Below are 25,996 nucleotides of genomic sequence, written 5' to 3'. Positions count from 1 at the left end.
ATTATGTAATCCATCATTTTTTTTCTCTTAATTTACACACAGCAACTCTGAAGTGTTTGGGGCACCTGTTATTTGTGGAAACCCTGCCCCAACTTGACTTAGGTCTTCAATAATTATAAACCTGTTTACCTGAACAGATTTATGATTTTATTGCATCTAGTGCATAGGCACGTTCCATGATCAACTTTTAACATTCAACTCAAGCAGTTTAGAAATTTTACGTGGAATGACTGCAGTTATTGAAACAGGATACCAGATATGTTCGAACCAAGCTGTTCACGTATTGCTCACTTCTGGAGTGGCTGGGACTTGAACTTGAGCCTAAGGGGATGGTGGAAGATATTTTCTAATCAACATGTTCAGAGATATTATTAGCTGTTTTGGGAGGTGGTGGAACTTGAATTTGGGTCTCCTGGTATGGAGGTACAGACATGACCACAGTACCACATGAACCAAGGGAGTGTTGGAAGATATTTTCTAATTGTCTGTTTAGAGATGTTATTAAACATTTCTGGGGCAGCTGGAACTTGAATCTCATTGTTTAGATTAGATTAGATTACTTACAGTGTGGAAACAAGCCCTTCGGCCCAACAAGTCCGTACCGACCCTCCGAACACCCAGACCCATCCCCCTACATTTACCCCTTCACCTAACACTATTGGCAATTTACCATGGCCAATTCACCTAACCTGCATATTTTTGGACTGTGGGAGGAAACCAGAGCACCCGGAGGAAACCCACGCAGACACGGGGAGAATGTGCAAACTCCACATAGACAGTTGCCTGAGGTGGGAATTGAACCCGGGTCTCTGGCGCTGTGAGACAACAATGCTAACCACTGTGCCACAATGCCACCCAATCTAGACCTCCTTATCCAGCAATAGGAAAAATACCACTGTGGATGTTGTTGGAATTATTTAGATCACATGCCCCCTGTTTCTACAATGAGGTGTTCATTGAGAACTGTTTTTAATTGTTTGTTTCAGTCAGGACTGAGTTGGTAACATACTTGACTATGTTATTACGCTTAAAGTTAAGGTCCAGTGCTCAAGGAAAACAAAACTCAAGGATCATTCTCTGTTACAGTGCACCCGGATAAGCCCTAGTTATGCCTGCCTCTTTGTTGGCTATATCGAACAGTCCCTCTTCAGTACCTACACAGGCACTGTGCACTAACTCTTCTGCTTCTATATCAATGATTGCATCAATGCAGTATCCTGTACTCAGGCTGAACTGGAGCAGTTCATTGACTTTTCCCACAACTTCTACCCTGCCCTCAAATTCACTTGGTCCATCTCAGACACCTCCCTCCCCTTTCTTGACCACACTGCTTCCATCTCTGGCGACAGTCTCCAAACAGACGTTTATTACAAACCTGCAGACTTCCATATCTACCTGGACTCACCTCCTCCCATCGAGGATACTGCAAGAACTCCATCCCATTCTCCCAATTCCTCCATCTCCACTGCATCTGCTCAGATGAGGAGACATGCTCACCTACTTTTAACAACATGTGTTTCCTCCTCCCATAACCCAGACAGCACTCCGCTGCACCACCTCCATTCCCCGTTCCACTGCTTTAACCCCCCACCCCCACCACCACTGCCAGCACAATAAAGATAGAGTCCCCCTGGTCCTCGCCTACCACCCCATCAATCTCCGCATCCAACAAAACTTCCACCAACTCCCAACTAGACCACTACCAAGAACATCTTCCCATCCCCACCCCTCTCCACCTTCTGTAAGGACCGTTCCCTTTGACAGTCCTTGGTTTGTGCCACTTTCCCCACCGACCCCACCCCCCTGAACCCCCAGGACCTTCCCCTGCAACTAGAAAAGATGTAAAACCTGTCGGTACTCCTCCTCTTCATCCTAGGCCTCAAATGGTCCTTCCAGGTGAGACAGAGGTTCACCTGCCTCTCTTCCAATCTAGTTTACTGCATCAGGTGCTCCCAGTGTTCAACTCTACATCGGGGGTACCGAACATAAACTTAGGGAATGGTTCGCCGAGCATCTCAGCTGGGCCTGCAGGGGCCAACCAGACCTCATAGTCATTGCCCATTTCAATTCCCCCAACCACTCCCTTTCCAACATAATCATCCTTGGCCTCCTCCATTGCCACAATGAACCATAGTGCAAATTGGAGGAACAACACTGTGTCTTCCGCCTGGGCAGCCTGTAACCCAGAGGACTCAACATTGAGTTCTCCAATTTCAAATAACCTCCCTCCCCATCTCCCAACTCCCTTCCACTGCTACCTTCCATCCCTCCCTTCCACTGCTCCCTGCCACCAACTGGATTCATTCCTCCTACTGTCCAACCAAATCATGCCCTCTGCCTGTCTTCACCTATCCACACTTCATCACCCTGCCTCCGCCACCCCTTTATCTGCAGCTTCTCCCACACCCACACCCAGCCCTGAAGAAGGGTTACACCCAGGATGTCAACTTCTCCACCTTTTGATGCTGCCTGGCATGCTGTGTTCTTGCAGCCTCCTACCTGTCTACTATTGTAAGAGGTGTCATTCTTCAGATGTGACTGTCCATCTGATTAATCTGTTTTCTTCAGTGATTTAATTGATTCTATGGCCCTTTTCCAAGAACGGGAATTATTACTGATGTCCTAGCTACTTTTGTTCCTGAATAAAGATCACAAGAACAGATCATCCGGTCATTATCACAACTGCTGTTTTCAGGAGCTTGCTGGACACAAATTAGTTGTGACATTTCTTACATTACAATAGTGATTCGGCTTCAAGTACTTATTTGGCTATAAATGAATTTTTAGATGTCTGGTAGGCATGAAAAGCAGTATATAAATGTAAAGTTTTCCTTCATTCTCAATTTTTCTTCAAAGGCAATTAATTATTATGAAGCAGCATTGAATACTGGCCAACAGAATTTCCTTCGTTATGACTTAGCTGAACTCTTGCTTAAACTTCGACAGTATGAGAAGGCAGAAAAGATCCTGCTGCAGTCATTAGAACACGATTATGGTATGAAGTTTTTATGTGGGAATTAACTGGTTCACTATTATTAGAATTTAGTAATAAAAATAAATGATTTGAATATATTTAACTGTATAAGTAGTAAACAATGATGTAGCCAATCTGCAATTAAAGATACTTGCTACAGGAACTGCTTCATCTTTCAGTAAAGATGAAAATAATGCAGATTCTGTAACAAGAAGCTGTTTCACAACACTGATTTTATACCAAATTGGCCAGTGAAAAGCCATCCTATAATTTAGATAAAATGCTGGATTCACAAGCAGTTCATCTGTTAGACAGTAATAACTAATACATAATGAGTAACTTGTGTTCATGACATTCTTTTGATATATTGCTGTATTGGAACAAAAATCAAAACTGTCAAGGAAGGTAGTTCCCTTGCAAACAGGCTAAGTAGGTGTTTAAAGGAAAATTCATGAAGGAATATGGGATAAACAACATTGAATAAAATTTAACATAAATTATTCTGTTCATGCAATTTAAAAAGAATGGAAATGTTTTTACATATTTTAGACTTTTAATGTTTTATAGTAAGTGATCTTCAGGCTTTGATGGAAGATGCACGATATTTAATGCTTCTGGCGAAGATATATAGTAAGAAGGAGAAGAAAGATGATGCCATCCTTGCTTTGCAGAGGGTGAATATTCTTTCCTTCTTGTTTTTATTTGTTTGAGTATTGGATGGTAAATTAAGTTTTCAAAAGTTTCACATTTTCTTTGTAAAAAAGAACCTGTAAATTCAGTCTGTGCATTAAAATTTTGCTATGTTTAATTTAGAATATACCACTAGAGTGCATAATCTCCTCACAATAAAAATAAATTATTTGTATGCAAAACATCAAACTTTTTTACGTTGTAGTTGCTGTAGATATCATAGAATTGTACAGAGCAATTGGAGGTCCATTGATCTATTGTGCCCATTTTGTTTTTTTTCTTTGAAGGACATTGGTTAGGCCACTGTTGGAATATTGCATGCAGTTCTGGTCTCCATCCTATCAGAAAGATGTTGCGAAACTTGAAAAGATTCAGAAAAGATTTACAAGGATGTTGCCAGGGTTGGAGGATTTGAGCTATAGGGAGCGGTTGAATAGGCTAGGGCTGTTTTCTCTGGAGCGTCGGAGGCTGAGGGATCACCTTATAGATGTTTATAAAATCATGAGGGGCATGGGGATAGGATAAATAGACAAAGTCTTTTCCCTGAGATGGGGGATTACAGAACTGGAGGGCATAGGGTGAGAGGGAAAGATTTAAAAGAGGCCTAAGGGGAAACTTTTTCACGCAGTGGGTGGTACATGTATGGAGTGAACTGCCAGAAGAAATAGTGGAGGCTGGTACAATTGCAACTTTTAAAAGGCATCTGGATGGGTGTATGAATAGGAAGGGTTTGGAGGGATATGGATCAAGTGCTGGCAGGTAGGACTATATTGGTCTGGGATATCTGATCGGCATTGGACCTCAGGTTCTGTTTCCATGCTGTACATCTCTATGACTTTGTGACTCTACAATCGCGACAATTGTCTCATTCGCGTGTTCAGTCCACGTACTTTACAAATATGCGTTGAATTCACTTTTGATAGTTTACTATTAAATCTACTTTCCCCAATCTTTCAGGCAGTGCAATCCAAATCACCATAAATTAATGTGGAAAATCTTTGTCTTTACCCACCCACTTTTCATTTGTAAATTATATTAAACTATGTCTTCAACCACTAGCCCTTCCTCCAGAAGGAGTAGTTTGTTTTTTGAAATTTTTAGTAAAATACATGATGATTTTAAATATCACAACACTGCTTAATGTCAGGTATTTAATAAGCATTTGACAGATGCTACTTGTGTATAACATAATCAAGGTAAGAGTGACAAAAGGGGATTCATGCAAACAAGCTTTGCACCCAAATCTAGGATTTATTCATGCAATTTTTATTTACTTGTGCTGTTTTAGTTGGCTAATATTTATTTATTCTCTGGTTATTCAGGAATCTTCATTTGTTTGACGTCTCTTTCAGCCAAGTCTGATTATGTGGTGCTTGATAGCATGTATTCATGCCATAGCAGCTTGTAACCTTGGGCTTTAATCAAGTAACTGATATGTCATTTTCTGGTAGAAAAGAGGTTTTCTACATTCAGTGCTCTATCTTCTTGAGCTCAAAAGCATCTTTATATAATTGTCTTCTGCCATCTTTTGTACCTTATTTTTTTTCTTTGCTGTCTTCGTTGTAGATTTTAAAAGTGGAAGCTATTGTTGAACTCTGTTCAGTGTTTCTGTTTCGAAATAAATCACTGAGCATTAGGCATTATACTTCTGTTTTGTTTTGCTTACCCAAATTTTTTACTCTTCAGTCTTTGCCAGCAGTCTCCTGTCTGTGCTTTGTCCAAGACTTTGAACATATACTACGTTTACTGTATTTCCCCCCATTCATCGTACTTGTCACTTTAACAAAAGACTCATTCATATTTATTAAATACAGTTTTTCTTTCTAAAATATGTACTCTCTTCTAATTATTTTCAGTTCTAGATTTTTATGAATTCGTAGGCAAGGATGTTGATTTTATTTTTCTATCCCACAGTTGTTAATTTGACAGGCCTGGATTCCCCCTGATTCTCTTTGTGAAAATGCATATTACATTGGCCATGCTATGGTTCTCTGGCTCACATCCATTGTACGTAAAATCCTGAAATATAATTTCTGGGGCCTCCACTATTATTTTTCCAATTTCCTTCTAGGCCCTTGAAGATTCCAGTGCTTGTCTTCTCTTAGCTTAACTAATTTCAATGATACTTTATTTTGTCATTTATTGAATTATTATGCTTTCATTTTTACTAATTTTACTATTTATCTCTATCATTGTTCTGTTTTACACAAATTGAAATAAAGTTTATAAGTATTTCTACAAATTTTCAATTAGTTCAATTTTCAGTCCACCTTAGTAAAGTCCCCTTATTCTTAAAATTTGTAAACTAATCTGCAGAAAATAGTTACCCAACTTGGGATCTAAATAAGTATTTCTTCTAGTCATTTATTTTTGGCTGGCATTCTTGGCTACTCTCATTCTTGGTTTTGGAATTATTTTTGGCTGTGCCTCTTTTTTGTTTATTTTGATTCTGTTATTCGTTACATTAATTAGTGTACACGAACCTTTGTTTTGTTATGTAAATGTTCCTGCATCTAAAAAGTATTTCCCAAACAATTCTTAATATTAAGAATTAGACCATAATATGCAGGAGCAGAAGTAGACACATTCAGTCCTCGAGTCTATGTCATCCTCAGTATGTGTTTTCCCACCTATTTTTGTGTCATCTGCACATTTGGTGGTCGGACATTAACTTCTGTCATCCAAGTTATTAATATGTATTATAAATAAATGTGGCTCCAACACTTACCTATTGTCACTTCATTACTTACATGTTGCTGTCTAAAAAATGCTTCCTTTCTCCCAACTTTGTCTTCAGTTAATTGGCTAGTCCTATATCCATGTCTTATGTGCAGTCTCTCATTGAATGTATTTGGAAATCAAAATGTATTATATCTGTAGTGTTCCTCATATTATTACTTATTATTTCTTTTTATTACATTTGTTTGACAGTATACTTGGTGGAAAGATTTTGGAAAAAGGTGACAGCAAAAAATCTGCTTTAAATTTAAATTATTCCTTAATGTTCAAATACACCCTCGAGTGGAAAAAGTGTTATTTTGTAATAACCCATTTGTCTTACATAATGCATATGCTTAGCAATTAAAATGTGATCACTTCTGTGTGTATTATATGCATCTGATGTACATTACTAACTTATTTCATATAATTTTAATATTCTGCTAATTGTTAGTTTTTTTTATTCTTACCATTTCCTGGATAGGCAAGGGAGGTCCAGGCTCAGGTGTTAAAACGAGTTCAACTAGAACAGGCTGATGCAGTCCCTCACCAAAAACAACTTGCAGCAGAGATCTGTGCTGAAATAGCAAAGCATGCGACAGACCAGCGAGACTATGAAAAGGCAATTAAGTTCTACAAAGAGGCACTTGTCTATTTTGAGAATGACCATAAGGTTAGTTTGCGGTTGCTAATTTATTATATGTGGTGACTTCAAAAAATTCCAAACTGTGGCTTCATTTCACAATGCAAGAATGTGTATGTTTGCATAGATCTCTTGGAATGTGAGAATTATATTGAATACTACATTGAGATATTTAGAAAGCTTAAGTAAGAGTTATTAATTATCCTGCCTAAAACCACTAAAATGAAGCTGTCTGTGAAAGCATTCCACGTTTGATTACTCTATGCAACAGTACAAAGTGGAAAAATGATCGGCCTGGAAGCAAATTTCTTTCTTGGTCATTGCAAGCTTTGCAGTTTATACCAGCCAATTGGCAGCTCACTAAAGCCGTATTTTATCACAAACTAGAGACTAAAGTTTTGCTAAAAGTAATTAATGCTGCTCCCAGCAGTAAATTGTCACAGGTTAGGTATCAGGAATGTTGATAAATGTACAGGAATCATGGTATCCCATAAATTCAGCTGAAAGCCTTGAAAGGCCCTAGATTTTTTTTTAAATGAAAGACAAATGCTTAGTTATAAATAACTGCTTCCTGTTTTTGGCTCTGGCTGAGAGGCTGACTGTTAGGAGGATTATATGGGAAATGTTTTCCTACTCAACTCTTGCATCTGGAATGAAATTTCAAACTAGAATTTCAAGGAATATATTGGAAATCTTGCAAGTGAAGAAGTTGGTCATTTGAGATGATGGTGTCTTTAAGCTCACAAATAAATCTGAAAATCAGGCCTCATCGTCTGAAGTTAAACCTTTCTGTCTGATTTTTTCTTAAATTGTCAAAGGTGAATAGCAACTGTCAATATTTTTTTCCTAACATCTGTCTGTCTTATGCAACTGAATTTCTAAACGACACGTAAATTTACAACAGTCATGGCAAAATGCAAAAATCTTAATAGAAAATTATTTTTATTGTACGTACTGTAATATTTGTAGATATACACCTCAAATAAGTCACTGATATTTACCAGCCTGTCAAATCTATTTTGTAGTGGTGACATTATCTTGAATTTCATTAATAGCCTTGGAATATTCACATGTATTCAAAAACAATTTGCTTTAAAACAGTGCTAACACTGTTTCCTCAGAAATCGAAATGAGTCAAAGTCTTCCATTGTTGTGAAATAATATATAATGGTCCACCAGAGATCTCGTATTGTTATGTAACGTTGTAATTTTATTGCTTTCTGTGCCAGGTGATGCTAGAACTTGCGCAGCTGTATCTTGCTCAAGATGATATTGATGCCTGTCAACATCAATGTGCAGTTCTTCTGAAAAGTGATCAAGATAATGATGCAGCTACTATGGTTAGTAGAGATATAGCATAATATTTGAAATAGCTGAGATTTAATGCTATCGCTGACAACTTTTAAAGTTTTGGACCTTTGTCACTCAACTATATGTTGAAAACTCAAGTGTTCATTTAGTTTTTTGTTACCCTTTTGTGTCCCATCAATTATCTATTATTGGAAGAGGAATAATGTGTATGCCACAGAAGATGGGACTAGATTTTTGTGAAAATATTCAAAATAGACATGAGACAAAACCTTAAACCCTTTAACTTAATTCTCATCAAGAAATCATCTACAGTATGCACAGGAGTTAAATGACTAAATTTATTTCAGGAAGTGGTTTTTCTTCATGGAATTCACATTATGTTAGCAGTGCTAGTGCCAACTTCCCATCACAAATGATATGCTACTGAATCAATAAATTAACCCTTTCTAACTAATTTTCAAATAAGCCAGGTAATGAAGTCATGTGCTATCAATCATTTGTTAATTGGTTGCACCCTCATAATCTTAACTTGGTCATCTGTCTTTACCTCTTTCTTTTGTCAGCCCATTTCCTGGCTATGCATATGCACAAAAGTTAGTAAAGAACTATAATTAAGCAAGAATGATAAACAGAAAACTGCAAATTGAAGATTTTAGCTTCAGAGCACTACCTAAATTGTTCAATAAATCCTTATTTTGTAAGGGAGCACTTTCAATTCTTGAACAATTTTAGCAACACCTAGGTTAGAGGAATTCATTTCAAATAGTCCTATTGGCAACCTTAATAAACTCCAAAGCAATGTTGCACTATCACTTAGATATACTAGCTTTTCCATTGATTCTTTAGCTCCTCATTTTTTGTTCCCACCCAGATTCAGATAGGCAGAACATTCTTATGTCACCTTGAAAATGCTGTCTCCAGACCTGTGCTCTAAATAATAAGAATTTGCTGGAAAATCTCAACAGTTCTGGAGACTGGTTAATGGACACAAAAAGTTGATTCTGTTTTCTCTCTATAGATGCTACCAGATCTCAGAAAGTTTTCCAGAAATTTCTGATTTTGTTTCTGATTTCCAGTATCCACAGTTGTTTTTTTTCTTGTCCTGTGGTCTAAATATTCCAGTAAAGGAAATAATTTGTTTATGTAAACATTCATTTTAACTATCCTTCCTTTTTAGCAATATGCCTGATGCCTGAATCCATTTTGAAGATACTTTTAAAGCAATGTGTGAGATGTTGCACCTACTTTATGTGTGAATGTGGCTGATAATGATTGTAGAACACAATCTTTATAGATTATGATTTAGGAGGAAAGCAGTTACAGGACTGTGCCATTTATTTCAAGCTTCCATTAAAGGATTAGCACTGCCTATCAAGATGCCTGCAGCTCTCGATTACTCCACTTCCCTCTTCTAGCATGTAACTTTGATTTAATTGTTGGCAAGAAATTAATCAAAGAAGCAAATGCTATTGTAGCCTGCAGAACCAATATCTTTATTCTGTTTCTCATTAACTAGCAAAAGCTCTACTTTAGGATTGCCCAATTCTAAAAAATACTGGATAGTTGTCTGTCCATTTGGGTCACTAGATCCAAAGCTATGGCTTCCTTGAACAGCAATGTGTCAGCCATGGTTTAGCAGCATTATCAACTTTCAGTCAGAAGATATGGATTTAAGCCCCAGTCTAATTACTTGAATACATAATCCAGATTAATACTTCTGAGTAGAAGCAAGGGAATGATGCTTCATTGGAAGTGTATCTTTCAGATAAGGTATTAAACGAAGACCCTTCCTGTCCTGTTTCTTGGGTGAACATTGAAGATCATGTGTTATTTAAAGAAGAACAGGCCTTTTTTTCTGGTCACTAGGCCAATACATATCTTTTGACCAACGTCAGCGTAATTGATTCTGTCATTTGTTTTCATTGCTTATAAGAGCTGGTTCTGTGCACAGTGGTTGCGACATTTAGATTAGATTAGATTAGATTACTTACGGTGTGGAAACAGGCCCTTCGGCCCAACAAGTCCACACCGACCCGCCGAAGCGCAAACCACCCATACCCTACATTTACCCCTTACCTAACACTACGGGCAATTTAGCATGGCCAATTCACCTGACCCGCACATCTTTGGACTGTGGGAGGAAACCGGAGCACCCGGAGGAAACCCACGCAGACACAGGGAGAACGTGCAAACTCCACACAGTCAGTCGCCTGAGTCGGGAATTGAACCCGAGTCTCAGGCGCTGTGAAGCAGCAGTGCTAGCCACAGTGCCACCGTGCCGCCCATTTCTTACAACAGTGACCACAGTCCAAAAGTATTTCATTACAAGGCATTTTGATGCATAATGAAACTATGAAAATAACTATATACAAATAAAAATTCATTCATTCAGAAGATATTGAAGTTTGCTTCGGTGCCAAAGTGTTTTCATTACACCATTTGTCAGACTTACTCCAAAGCTGAGGGAGATGAGAAAATTAGCCCTTGGATGATAGTATATATACCCTTTTAAGCTTAGCTGTCCATCCAGCACAGAAAAAGTGACTCTTAAGCTATGTCAACAACGTCCTCTTATGTCTAATTGTAAAACTGAATAGAAAATCACATAAATGGGTAATAAATATGAAACATATAGTGTGAATTAGAATTATATATCAGCCAGTCTTGAGCATGGCTAGTTACTTACCAGAAGTATGTTAATAGGTCATTTGGGTGGGTTTTTAATGGGTACTAGCTACCAGGCTATTGAATTCACTTTCTCAATTTGCTATGTTGAAATTGAAATCTCAAGACTGACTGTAAAGGTGCCATCAGTGTGATGGGTTGGAAAGGAGCATTCACTTTATTGGAAGGTTGTTACAGATCCCGCCAGTAGCAGCAAAGACATAGAAGAGCAGATTGAGAGGCAGATTTTTGAAAGTCGTTGAAGTAACACGGTTGTTGTCATGGATGACTTTAACTCCCTAATATTGATTAGAACCTCCTTAGTTCAAATAGTTTGGATGGGGAAGTTTTTGTCAGGCGTGTCCAGGAAGGGTTCCTGTCTCAATATCTAGGTAGGCCGACGATAGGGAAGGCCATATTGGATTTGTGCTTGGCAGCGAACCCTGCCAGGTGTCAGATCTCTCGGTGGGAGGGCATTTCGGTGATAGTGATCATAACTTCCTGACTTTTACTGTACTCATGAAGAGGGATAGGAGCAGACGATATGAGAAAGTATTTAATTGTGGGGGGGAGGAAATTACAATGCTATTAGGCAGGAAATAGTGTGCCTAAATTGGGAACAGATGTTCTCAGAGAAATGAACAACAGAAATGTGGAGGTTGTTTAGGGAGCACGTGCTGATAGTGCTGGACAGGCTTATCCCACTGAGGCAAGGAAGGGATGGCAAGTTGAAAGAACCTTGGATGACAAGGAATGTGGGACATTTTGTCAAAAGGAAGAAAAAAGCTTACTTAAGGTTGAGGAGGCAGGGATCAGACAGGTCTGTAGAGGGTTACAAGGTAGCCAAGAAGGAACTGAAGAAGACTGAGGAAAGCAAGAATGGGGCATGAGAAAGCTTTAGCTGGTGGAATGAAGGAAAACCTTAAGGCATTCTACATGTATGTGAGGAACACAAGGATGACCGGAGTGAGGGTAGTGTTGATCAGGGATAGTGGAGGCAACTTCTGCCTGGATTCGGAGGAGGTAAGGAAGGTCCTTAATGAATACTTTACTTCAGTATTCACTAGTAAGAGGGACCTTGACATTTGTGAGGACAGTGTGATAGACTGATATGCTTGAACATGTTGATGTTAAGAAGGAGGGTGTGCTGAAAATCTTGAAAAAACATAAGGATAGATAAGTCCCCTGGGCTGGATGGAATATACCCAAGGTTACTATAAGAAGCAAGGAAAGACATTGCTGCTCCTTTGGCGATGATGTTTGCGTCTTCACTGTCCACTGGAGTAGCGCCAGATGATTGGAGGGTGGCAAATGGTATTCCCCTGTTCACGAAGGGGAATGGGGTGACCCTGGGAACAACAAACCAGTCAGTCTTACATCTGTGGTAGCCAAATTATTGGACAGGATTTTGAGAGACGGGATTTATGTTTACTTGGAAAACCATAGCTTGATTATATGGTTAACATGACTTTGTGAGGGGCAGATCATGCCTCTCAAACCTTATTGAATTCTTTGAGGATGTGACAAAACACAATGATGAAGGTAGGACAGTGGATGTGATGTACGTGGATTTTAGCATGGTGTTTTATAAGGTTTCCCCATTGTCAGCTCATTCAGAAAGTAAGAGCATGGGATACTGGAAAATCTGGCTGTCTGGCCAGAATTGGTTGGCTTATAGACGACAGAGGGTGGTAAATGTAAATTATTCGGCCTTGCACTTGGTGACCAGTGGTGTTCTGCAGGGATCAGCTCTGGGACCTCTGCTCTTTGTGATTTTTATAAATGACTTGGATGAGGAAGTGGAAGGGTTGGTTAGTACGTTTGCCAATGACACAAAGGTTGATGGAGTTGTGGATAGTGTCGAGAGCTGTTGTAGGTTAAAGGGACATTGACAGGATGAAGAACAGGCCGATAAGTTCAACCTAGAACAAAATTATTCATTTTGGAAGGTTGAATTTGAATGCAAAATACAAGGTTAAAGGCAGGATTCTTGCTAGTGTGGAGGAACAGGGGAATCTTGGCATCCATGTCCACAGATGCCTCAAAGTTGCCACCCAAGTTGATAGAGTTGTTAACAAGGTGTTTGGTGTGTTGGCTTTCCTTAGCAGGGTGATTAAGTTTAAGAGCCGCGAGGTTATGCTGCAGCTCTGTAGAGCCCTGGTTAGACCACACTTGGAATATTGTATTCGGTTTTGATCACATCATTATCAGAAAGATGTGAAAGCTTCAGTGAGAGTAGAGGGGAGATTTACCAGGATGTTGCCTGGACTGGAGGGCAAGTGTTATAAAGAAAGGTTGAGGAAGTTAGGGCTTTTCTCATTAGAGTGAAGAAGGATGAATGGTGACTTGATAGAAGTGTACAAGATGTTGAGAGGCATAGATAGAGTGAATAGCCAAAGATCTTTTTTCAGGGCAGAAATGGCTATGCCGATGGGGCACAATTTTAGGGGAGATGTCAGAGGTAGGTTTAAGTTCGGCACAACATTGAGAGCCGAAGGGCCTGTACTGTGCTGGTCCTGTTGTATGTTCTACGTTCTATTGTTAATCCAGTCTCGCAGTTATTGCATTACTGAACCATGTGTGATATTTTTGTAGTTGTGTATGCCTTCATTTAAGAGAGCAAGGTAGAGAAGGTACAAGGATATAATAGTACTGAGTTTGGAGCTGTTCTTCAGCTGTATGTTCTTCAGCATCAGCTTTTGTGTGTCTCCAGTTATATCCAATGTAATTTCTTACATGGCTTATAGTTTCTGGGCTCCCATCAAGTTTGGGCTTGAGTTTGGTCTTATTGTGTTCTGTCTAGTCACGCATACAGAATAGTAATCTTGCAAGTTGTGAAGAATGTATGGTACCAAAGATGTGTCAAACCTGGGATCTTACTTATCCAGAATTATCATTAGTTAGGATCATAATATTATGAAAACACAGAGAACCACCAACAAGGCAATCTCTTGATGTTATATTAAAGCAACAGCAGCATCCTTGGAATTCTCCTTCTAATATTCTGGGTTTCTCCCTGGTAGAATATGGAGGATCTCTCCATTCAAAGAGCAGATAAAATCCTGCAGTCATTTGTAGCTTCATTGTTCTTCTGAAGTAAATCTAAGCTTTGTTAGATTGCTGGAAAAAAAGCTTTTGTAATGTTTTTAAGCAAATCTTATCCACTATTTGTCTGGCACATTCTGTGTAATGTTTATTTAATTAAAATAATTCTGATGTTATGTTATAGATGATGGCAGATCTGATGTTCAGAAAGCAGGATTATGACCAAGCTGTGTTTCACTTCCAACAACTTTTGGAACGCAAACCAGGTAAATGTAGCTGTTTATTGATTTATAGTTGTAACATTTTGTAAGCAGGCTGTCTTGCAATTATATTGAAGAATATTAGAACCAGTGACCTAAATATCATACTTTCCTGGCCAGAATTTTATCAAGAAGGTGGAGCTCATTGAAATCTGATTTGAGGAATGCAATGTTGTTATTCATCTCGAGAGAACTAGAATATAAAGACAGGGATGTACTTCTGAGGCTTTATAATGTCTGGTCAGACCACATTTAGAGTATTGTGAGCAATGTTGGGCCTGGCCTTGGAGCAGGTCCAGAGGAGGTTCACAAGAAAAGATCCCAAGAGTGAATACAAATCTATGTTCCATTTCATAACTGAACAGTATATGTTCTAGATGACTTGTAAATTTGGGTCTGCCAGTGTGCCTTAATCTGGTACATTGGAGCTAGCAGTTCCTTTAAATATTTTTGTCATAATCTTCTTGTGTATATATAATGGATTATTGGAAGGACCTGGGAGTCAGAGTCGAAAAGAGTGGCACTGGAAAAGCACAGCAAGTCAGGCAGCATCCAAGGAGGAGAGTCGACATTTCAGGTAAGCTTTTTCAGTGCCACCCTTTTTGCGACTCTGATTCTCCAGCATCTACAGTCCCCACTTTCTCCTAGAATCTGGGAGTATAAGTAGAAGGCTTTCTGCTATTTATTGCCCAGACCCATGTGTCTTACACAATGTACTCATTCTATCTCTGGCAAGGTAGACGAAGTTAACAGAAGGAAAGATGTCACTTGGTTTAATTAATAAGATACTTTATCCTACACTTGGCAATACAACTTATGATTGAGTAATCCTTGGTACAATCTTTTTTTCACACTAGTCACTATGTTATCACAAAAATAAAGTGAACAGATTTGCTGCGCCATTTTATGGGGCTTTTTACTGCATGTAAAATCAAAATAACCCTGTCTATGGCAAAGGTTGTCCATTTGTCACCTAACTATTGTGCTAATACCTGCGTCCTGAATTTTATAAACTATTTTCCCTCATCAAGTCGGTTGGTTCGTCAGCAATGGGGTTCTCCATATTTTACAGAATCATATTGCCTTGCTAACAACTTAGCCATTGTTTGGAATTTCTGGTAAAAAAATCAGCATCTTGCTTTTTAAATACTTCTTTGGGTCTATTGTGTTTGGTCAGTATTTGCTCATAAATGTTTAAATCACGAATGACCAACATGTTTTAATCTGATAGTGATCAAAAATCTTTCATTTGGAGGTGCTGGTGTTGGACTGGGGTGTACAAAGTTAAAAATCGCACGACACCAGGTTATAATCCAACAGATTTAATTGGAAGCACACTAGCTTTCGGTGCGACGCTCCTTCATCAGGTGATAGTGGCTTGCACTTTTTTTTTAGATAATTTTATGACATTAGCACGTTTGATCGATTTGTTGAGAAGAGCTGGAAAACTGGAAGAAGTTCCCAGATGTCTTGACATGGCTGAAAAACACACGACAAGACCAACTTCTGAGCCTGGCTTTAATTATTGCAAAGGGTTGTACCTCTGGTAAGTTATCCTGCAATTATAATTAAAAACCAAAGTTCTAATGGCTCAATGCACAAATGAACATCACAAAGTCCAGGAAGGGTGCAAGTTTGATTTGGCATTTGCTAGATTTATCAATTACTGTCAAAGAAATAATAATGATAATAAATTGGTCTTTATTTCATTTATTGAAGTGGAAGGTGAAATGCATGAAGAGCCTTAGAGTAGCTATAAGCAAAGCCATTTCTCATAAAGAGCACCAACAAGCATGTCATCAGCTCTATTCAGATGCAGTACCAGTGTCTGAACCAGATTAGAGTATTCCACAGTATACTGTATCTTGTGCATTGAGGTGTTTACTGCTGTCTCCAGAACTTGACCCTCCAGAGGCGAGTGGACCTAGAAAGGAGTGAGATGCTAAATGGACCTAGCTAGGGAGATGAAAGAAGAGAATGCTGCAGAAAAGACTGCTGTTCAGGGTGCTAGGAAGCTGAATAGCACCACTTAGAGTCATAGAGATATACAGCATGGAAACAGACCCTTCGATCCAACTCGTCCATGCCAACCAGATATCCCAACCTAATCTAATCCCATCTGCCAGCACCTGGCCCATATCCCTCCAAACTCTTCCTATTCATATACCCATCCAGATGCCTTTTAAATGTTGTAATTGTACCACCCTCCACCACTTCCTCTGGCAGCTCATTCCATACACGTACCACTCTCTGCGTGAAAACGTTGCCCCTTAGGTCTCTTTTATATCTATCCCCTCTCACCCTAAACCTATGCCCTCTAGTTTTAGACTCCTCCACCCCAGGGAAAAGACTTTGTCTATTTATCCTATCCATGCTCATGATTTTATAAACCTCTATGACATCACCCCTCAGCCTCCGCGCTCCAGGGAAAACAGCCCCAGCCTATTCAACATCTCCCTATAGCTCAAATTCTCCAACCCTGGCAACATCCTTGTAAATCTTTTCTGAACCCTTTCAAGTTTCACAACATCTTTCTGATAGGAAGGAGATCAGAATTGCATGCAATAGCAACGGTTCTCCTTCAAAATCCTCCACTCCATGCTCACAGCAATGCGCCTGCACCTAACCTCTCTACAGTTAGCCTTGCCTCAGTTGAGGGCCACAATCTCTCAGATTTGCAATGGACCCACTCTGTACTACATTCTCAGGAGAATTCATACTCTCAACAAACAGTATTTCAACCCCATCTCAAACATCAAAAACTGTAAGTACAACAAACTTTTATCCATCCACCTCCATAACCAGCGCTCCTCAAACATTCCAGTACATGCCCCTGGCCTCTAGAACTGCTCGGATGCCATTAGCCATGTGGCTGGTGCAGCTGCCACCCCCACGCTGATTGATGATGCCACTTCCGCCCCTATCATGGACACTCCCACAGCCACTTGCGCCCCTCACAATTCCTCATGCACCAAACGTGACATCACTTCTGCCCCTCACATCATCGCTGATGTCATACACTCAGTGACTTCTGCTGCTGTGTTTGCCACCAATTCCGCCCCCACCAATGCCACTCACCTGTATTCTGCTGACATGCCCCCCACAGATCCCGCTGTCACCATCCACGCCCCCCAGAATCCTGAGGGGAACACCACCCCTGCTCATGACTCTACCCCACTCCAGTTACAGGCTCCGCCCCCCCCCCCCCAGCTCCACACCCACACCGGGTCCCAGCCCTGCCGAGTTTTCACCATCACTCCAGATTTCCCCCTCACTGGGATGAACGATCAGTCCTCAGCAAATGACTCACCTCATCCCCCTCCGTCCACGCATCAATGAATTTAATACACGCCATGATGTTGAACACTTCTTCCTCCGCCTCCAAGCTTACTTTCACAATCAGGATTCCCGCCAACCTTCCGAGGACCCCTTCACCCACCTCCAACACACTGCATCCACCTGGACACTCCGCGCTGGCCTATTACCCGCCCTTGACCTCTTCATTTCCAACTGCCGTTGGGACATTAACCGCCTCAACCTGTCTACCCCCCTCCCCCACTCCAACCTCTCACCCTCACCTCTCACAACGCACAGCCCTCCAATCCCTCTGCTCCACTGCCAACATCACCATCAAGCCAGCAGATAAAGGGGGCACAATGGTAGTCTGGCGCACTGACCTCTACACCACTGAAGCCAAACACCAACTCGAGGACACCTCTTCCTACCGCCCCCTCAACCGTTACCCCACCCCCAATCACCAAACCATCATCTCCCGAACCATACAGAACCTCATCACCTCAGGAGATCTCCCACCCACAGCTTCCAACCTCATAGTTCGGGAACCCTGCACTGCCCAGTTCTATCTCCTTCCCAAGATCAATAAGCCTGGCCACCCTGGCCGACCCATTGTCTCAGCATGCTCCTGCCCCACTGAATTCATTTCTACCTACCTCGACACTGTCCTATTCCCCCTAGTCTAGGAACTCCCCACATACGTTTGAGGCACCACCCACGCCCTCCACCTCCCCCAAGACTTCTGTTTCCCCAGTCCCCAACATCTCATCTTCACCATGGATATCCAATCCCTCTACACCTCCATCTGTCATGACCAGGGCCTCCAAGCCCTCAGTTTCTTCCTCTCCCGACGTCCCCAACATTACCCTTCACTGACACTCTCATTCGCTTGGCCGAACTGGTCCTCACCCTTAACAATTTCTCCTTTGAATCCTCCCACTTCCTCCAGACCAAAGGGGTAGCCATGGGCACCCGTATGGGCTCCAGCTATGCCTGTCTCTTTATTGGCTACGTCAATCTTCCGTAATTACACCAGCACCACTCCCCACCTCTTCCTCCGCTACATTGATGACTGCATTGGCGCCACCTCGTGCTCCCGTGAGGAGGTTGAGCAATTCATCAACTTCACCAACACATTCCACCCTGAATAAGTTCACCTGGATCATCTCTGACACCTCCCTCCCCTTCCTGGACCTCTCCATCTCCATCAATGACAATCGACTTGATACTGACATTTTTAACAAATCCACTGACTCCCACAGCTACCTGGATTACACCTCTTCCCACCCTACCTCTTGCAAAAATGCCATCCCGTATTCCCAATTCCTCTGCCTCCGCCATATCTGCTCCCAGGAGGACCAGTTCCACCACAGAACACACCAGATTTCCCTTCCCATGTGGTTAAAGATGCCCTCCAATGCATTTCGTCCACATCCCGCACCTCTGCCCTCAGACCCCACCCCTCCAACCGTAACAAGGACAGAACACCCCTGGTGTTCACCTACCACCTTACCAACCTTCGCATAAACCAAATCATGCACTGACATTTCCGCCACCTCCAAACAGACCCCACCACCAGGGATATATTTCCCTCCCCACCCCTTTCCGCCTTCCGCAAAGACCGTTCCCTCCATGACTACCTGGTCAGGTCCACGCCCCCCCTACAACCCACCCTCCCATCCTGGCACCTTCCCCTGCCACCGCAGGAATTGCAAAACCTGCGCCCACACCTCCTCCCTCATTTCCATCCAAGGCCCTAAAGGAGCCTTCTACATCCATCAAAGTTTTATCTGCACATCCACCAGTATCATTTATTGTATCCATTGCTCCCGATGCGGTGTCCTCTACATTGGGGAGACAGGATGCCTCCTAGCAGAGCGCTTTAGGGAACATCTCCAGAACACCCGCACCAATCAATCACATGGCCCTGTAGCCCAACATTTCAACTCTCCCTCCCACTCTGCCGAGGACATGGAGGTCCTGGCTCTCCTTCACCGCCGCTCCCTCACCACCAGACGCCTGGAGGAAGAACGCCTCATCTTCCGCCTCAGAACACTTCAACCCCAGGGCATCAGTGTGCACTTCAACAGTTTCCTCATTTCCCCTTCCCCCACCTCACCCCAGTTCCAAACTTCCAGCTCAGCACTGTCCCCATAACTTGTCCTACCTGCCTATCTTCTTTTCCACCGATCCACTTCACCCTCCCCCCTGACCTATCACCTTCATCCCCTCCCCCACTCACCTATTGTACTCTATGCTACTTTCTCCCCACCGCCACCCTCCTCTAGCTTATCTCTCCACCCTTCAGGCTGTCTGTCTGTATTCTTGATGAAGGGCTTTTGCCCGAAACATCGATTTTACTGCTCCTCGGATGCTGCCTGAATTGCTGTGCTTTTCCAGCGCCACTAGAGACCCGAGTTCAATTCCCGCCTCAGGCGACTGACTGTGTGGAATTTGCACACTCTCCCCGTGTCTGCGTGGGTTTCCTCTGGGTGCTCTGGTTTCCTCCCACAGTCCAAAGATGTGCGGGTCAGGTGAATTGGCCATGCTAAATTGCCCGTTGTGTTAGGTAAGGGGTAAATGTAGGGGTATGGGGGGTTGCGCTTCGGCGGGTCGGTGTGGACTTGTTGGGCTGAAGGGCCTGTTTCCACACTGTAAGTAATTTAATCTAATCTAATACAGAATCTGGTTTCCAGCATCTGCAGTCATTGTTTTTACCTATAATCCAACAGTGGTCTAACCAATGTCCTGTACAGCCGCAACATGACCTCCCAACTCTTGTATTCAATACTCTGACCAATAAAGGAAAGCATACCAAATGGCTTCTTCACTATCCCATCTACCTGTGACTCCACTTTCAAGGAGCTATGAACCTCCATTCCAAGGTCTCTTTGTTCAGCAACACACCTTTCAGTGTATAAGTCCTGCGAAGATTTGCTTTCCCAAAATGCAGCACCTCGCATTTATCTAAATTAAACTCCATCTGCCACTTCTCAGCCCTTTGGCCCATCTGATCAAGATCCCATTGTATTCTGAGATAACCTTCTTCACTGTCTACTACACCTCTAATTTTGGTGTCATCTGCAAACTTACTAACTGTACCTTTTAAGCTTGCATCCAAATCATTTATATAATAATGAATAGTAGTGGACCCAGCACCGATCCTTGTGGTACTCCACGAGTCACAGGCCTCCAGTTTGAAAAACAACCCTCCACCACCACCTTCTGTCTTCTACCTTTGAGTCAGTTCCGTTTCCAAATGGCTGATTCTCCCTGCGTTCCATGAGATCTAACATTGCTAATCAGTCTACCATGGGGAACCTTGTCGAATGCCTTACTGAAGTCATATAGATCACGTCCACCGTTCTGCCTTCATCAATCCTCTTTGTTATTTCTTCAAAAAACCCAATCAAGTCTGTGAGACATAATTTTCCACGCACAAAGCCATGTTGACTATCCCTTATCAGTCCTTGCCCTTCCAAATACATGTACATCCTGTCCCTCAGGATTCCCTCCAACAACTTGCCCACCACCGACGTCAGGCTCACTGTTCTATAGTTCCCTGGCTTATCCTTACCACCGTTCTTAAACAGTGGCATTCAAAACTCTGGTCTGGTTGGTGACTATGTCAGTGCACTCTGCTTTGGGCCAAAACATACAGGGGTAGAATTATGCCATTTAGCGCATTGAATTCTCTCTGTTGCATATCATGGCTGATATGTTTCTTAACCCCATTTTCTGTCTTCTCCACATAATTCTTGATCCTCTTACTAGTCAAGAACCTACCTATCTCTGTCCAAAAGACAATCAATGACGTGGCCTCTGCATCCCTTTGCAACAATAAGTTCCACAGATTCACTACCAGCTGGCTGAAGAAAGTCCTCTTCCTCTCGTGTCTAACTCGAGTCTTAGTCTGCCCTACTGGTGGAAACATCTTCTCACTGTCCACTCTATCCAGGAGTCTCATTCTGTATGTATCAGATCTCTCTCTCCCCACCATCCTTCTGAACTTCATCAGGTACAGATCCAGAGTCCTCAACCTTTCCTCAAATGACCATTGGTCTTCATTCTCAGGATCATTCTTGTGAACCTCGTCTGGACCCCCTCCAAGGCCAGCATACCATTTCTTGGATACGGGGTCCGAAACCACTTACAATATTCCTGTTGTGGTCTGACCAGACGTTATACAGCCTTAGCAACACTAGGTCTCTCAATTTAGCCACGTTTCGCCTGAGTATTCTTGCTCAACAGGTCTGCATGCTCCATAATGTACTTTGATCTGTGTGTGTGAGAGAACATAATTAGAAGTACACATTTGATTAGATCCACTGATACCACCAATGCATGGTACTCATCCGTCCGGTGGTCCCAATGGCTCAGTTCAAAGACTATTGTTTTGCTTCATCACTTCTTTCTTCTTTTGCATTTTGCATTGAAGCAATGAATGCTCGAACAAAGAGAATCATGTGTTAACTTTTATAGTGTTACTAAAAGTTTAAAAAGTGCACATTTACGAGGGAAACTCCAGTGACCACTGAGTGCTCTAACAGACATTTGGCCTCTGTTTCCTGCTGCTTGTATACGTGCTCCCCTTGTGACCACAGGTTCAGGGGAGACAAGACTGTGGTACTTGTCGAGTGTGGTACTGGAAAAGCACAGCAGGTCAGGCAGCATCCAAGCAGCAGGAGAGTCGTGTTTTGAACAAAAGTCCTTCATCAGGAATGAAGCTGGGAGCCTAGGACATGGAGAGATAAATGGGAGGGGTGACGCTGGGGGTAGAACGTCTGTTTGCATCTGAGATTCCCTTGGTGATCATCTGCTTCATTAAGCTGCTATTTGGGGTAACTCCAGAGGTTACTACTCTGACATCAATGCAGGAATAGCACTGGCTCTGGGCCCTGCTGTAGAGCTGCTCCCTTAATCAGAATGCTGTAAAGGATGGTATCCTCCCACTCTTTGGTAACTGTCTTAGTCTTTGGATGGAACTCCGTATTGTGGGTGGTGAATGAATTACAGTGCAACAAACCTCTAGTTCATGTATCTCTGTGCCATTAGTTCCATTCTGTAGTCCATGCTATTGAACGTGGCACAAATCCCGTTCATTTTTGTATGCTGTCCCTGCAGCTGCTTTGACTGCTACTGCATATGGCTCCCCATGATTTTGGTCTCTCTCCCTCAACAAAAGAGCTTATGTGCTGAAAGTCACGAGCTATGGTGATATACATGAGCTGAATGGATGACTCCTCCTTAGCCCATTTGCTCATTCTGCCTTAGAGAACTCAGATGTTGGTAGAATAATCATGATCACCTTTGAAACAAAAGTGTTCTTTCTTAAGTAGGAATATTTGTATTGTTCTATTGTGTCTAGGTACACTGGAGAACCAAATGATGCACTTCGACACTTCAACAAGGCTCGCAAGGACAGTGATTGGGGGCAAAATGCAATTTATAACATGATAGAGATCTGCATGAATCCAGACAATGATACCATAGGAGGTGAAGTCTTTGAGAACCTGGATGGAGATATGCGGTGAGAATAAATTACCAATTATTTATCGTGTATGTTCAGGAGTGTAAGGAGTAAGCCATGTGGCACTTTGAGCTTGCTTCACTATTCAGTCAGACCTTGGCTGATCTAGTTATGGTCTGAACACCACTTTGTTGCATGCTTCCCTTATCCCTGACTCCCTCATCTATCAAAAATCTATCTAACACAGTCTTGACCCAGCTTCCCCTGTTTTCTGGGGAATTATAGATACTACTTAAGGACTAGCGATGATTTAACCTGAGGGTCACTACACCTTAGGCAGGGGGAGAGGCTGAGAAGGAGTGTCTTTCATGCTAACTTCAGCTGATGTGGGAATTGAACCCATGCTGTTGGCGTCACTCTGCATTACAAACCTGCCATGCAGCCAACTAGGTAACCAATTCCCACAGATACTAACAACTGATCAGACAATATTTTTTGTAAGCTCTGTATAATAAAGGCAATGTCTTTATTCTTAAACTATGTCTCCTAGTACTTGCCTCACCCATGGGAGGTAGCATTCTCTGTGTATCCACCCTGTCCAAATCTTACATGTTTCAAGAAGATCCTTTTCCATTCTTCTACACTACAGAGAGTACAGACCCAACCTGTTAAACCTTTTTTCGAAAAGATAAGCTGTTCAACCTAGAAATGGATGATTTGAACCTTCTCTGAACTGCATCTAATATATTCAGTTCTTTTTTTCAAATAAGGAGACGAAAACTGTTTGCAATATTCCAGACCTGGCCTCACCAAGGCCCTGCACTGTAAAACATTCCTACTTATATATTCCATTTCCTTTGCTATAAATACCAACATTTTATTTGACTTTCTAATTATCTGCATAATAACTTTTTGAAGTTCATGTGCCAAGTCAAGTAGATCCCTCTGGAACACCATGTTCAGCAATCTCTCTTTAGTTAAATTTATATTCTTCCTACCAAAGAGCACAAGTTTCCACCTTCTGCATTATTCTCCATCTGCAATTTGTATTTTTTCCTTTCTCTTAGTCTCTCTACATTCCTTTGCAGACTCTTTAACTCTTCTTGACAACTTGACTATCATCAGCAAACTTAGCCAGTATGGTTCTTTCAAGTATTTAATACATGGCACTCGATTAGTTACAACTTTTCATCCTGAAAAAAAATCATTTTTATTCATGGGATGTGAGTATCGTTGGTTTATTAACCATCCCTGATTTCCTTTGAAAAGGTGGAAGTGAGTTGACTTCCTGAACCACTGCAGCCCATGTGGGTTAGATACACCAATAGTGCAGGAGAATCAACATTTCGAGCATAAGCTCCTCACACCTGATTCTCCTGCTCCTCAGATGCTACCTGGCCAGCTGTGCTTTTCCAACACCACACTCTTCGATTCTGATCTCCAGCATCTGCAGTGCCCTCTTTCTCCCACACCAGTTAGGGATCGAGGTCTAAATTTTCACCAATCACAATGGTATTGTTGTTCCAAGTCAGCATGGTGTGTGCTTCAGAGGGAAACTGCAGGTAGTGATACTTAGGCATCTTCCCCTGCCCTTCTAGGTGATCAGGGGTTTGGAGGGTACTGTCTGAGGAGCCTTAGTGAGTTATTGCAGGACATTTTATATGTGGCACAAATACTGCCAGTGGTGGATGGGGTGCCAGTCAGGTGGGCTGCTTTATCCTGAATGCAGTTGAACTTCGAGTGTTGTTGGAGCTGCAACCATCTAGGCAAGTGGTAAATATTCCATCACATTCCTGACCAATGCCTTTAGGTGGTGAATAGGCATTGAGAAGTCAGGAGGTGAGTTATTTGCAGCAGCCTTAGACCAACTTTTGTAGTTACAGCATTTACATGGCTGTTCCAATTATTCCACCTCTCTGCTTACTGTTAACTACCCAATCAATCTTTTATCCATGCTGCTAAATTACCCCCAGATCATGTGCTCATATCTTACATAGTAATCCTTGATGTGGCACATTTTTGATAGGAATTAGAATAAATGTTGATTCCTTTCAAATCGCATATTCAGATTTTTCGTTTAGCATTGTTTTTATGTTTTAGTTTAAATTTAATTAAATATAATAATTAATTATTGCATCAAGCTATTGGCTTTATCATGTTTGACCCTGTTTAAAGACTAAAATCTCAAACAGAGTGAAATTAACTTTCCCAGTTTTGTTTGGGCTTTTGAGGGAGAAAAAATAGAATTTAGCTTATTTTGTGACCTGTGTAATTGTTTTTCTGTAGGTTTTAGAGTGCCAAGTTATTTGTAGTTTGTCTACTGGTAGATTGCTAGTTGGTTATTGTAATTTATCAATATTCACAATGTTTGGATGCTTTGCATATGCAGTTGCAAATGCATAGAAACGATCTTCTACTTAAATGTGAAAAAGTACAATTTCACAGTAGCAAAGACTAGTGCTTGAAAAACACTGATCAAAATGAAGAAGTTTTGGATGTTTTACTTTGGTTGCTTTTGTTGCCAATAGAAACTCAACTGAAAAGCAGGAGTCAGAACAGTTGGCTGTGATGACAGCAGAAAAACTACTGAAAGAACTCAAACCTCAAACAATTCAAGGCCACGTCCAGTTGCGCATAATGGAAAGCTGCTGCCTCATGGCAACAAAGCATAAAGCAAATGTGGAACGAGCTCTCAATGTCTTCACAGAAATAGCAACGGCTGAGGTTAGTCTTGTACAAATTTCAAGGTATTAGAGTGAAGCATTTTAGTAAACTGAATTTATGTGTTTCTGAAATTATTTTAGAGATTTTCTTTCCATTACTGTACTGGAAGTTCATTCTGTGCATTGTTCACATTTTGTGTGTGGAATTTAACATTTCTTATAAAAGATAATCGACCTAAGAGATTGAAGAGAATGTTAAATGGA

At 41.5% G+C, this 25,996-nt stretch overlaps 1 protein-coding gene across 1 annotated transcript in view; it reads left to right on the top strand.

The window, feature by feature from the left end:
- ttc21b (tetratricopeptide repeat domain 21B) overlaps positions 1–25,996 on the top strand; it is a 120,341-nt gene that overhangs the window by 60,046 nt on the left and 34,299 nt on the right. Inside the window, exons 18-25 of the mRNA XM_060827872.1 lie at positions 2,857–2,995; positions 3,542–3,648; positions 6,867–7,055; positions 8,255–8,365; positions 14,230–14,311; positions 15,701–15,851; positions 22,968–23,129; positions 25,598–25,793. Coding sequence (XP_060683855.1) covers positions 2,857–2,995; positions 3,542–3,648; positions 6,867–7,055; positions 8,255–8,365; positions 14,230–14,311; positions 15,701–15,851; positions 22,968–23,129; positions 25,598–25,793 — 1,137 coding nt within the window. The remainder of the gene's footprint in view (positions 1–2,856; positions 2,996–3,541; positions 3,649–6,866; positions 7,056–8,254; positions 8,366–14,229; positions 14,312–15,700; positions 15,852–22,967; positions 23,130–25,597; positions 25,794–25,996) is intronic.

Source organism: Hemiscyllium ocellatum, chromosome 7, assembly GCF_020745735.1.
Source record: "Hemiscyllium ocellatum isolate sHemOce1 chromosome 7, sHemOce1.pat.X.cur, whole genome shotgun sequence".
Lineage (NCBI taxonomy): Eukaryota > Metazoa > Chordata > Chondrichthyes > Orectolobiformes > Hemiscylliidae > Hemiscyllium > Hemiscyllium ocellatum.
Note: the sequence above shows the minus strand (reverse complement) of the source record. Positions and strands in the feature narration are given on the sequence as shown.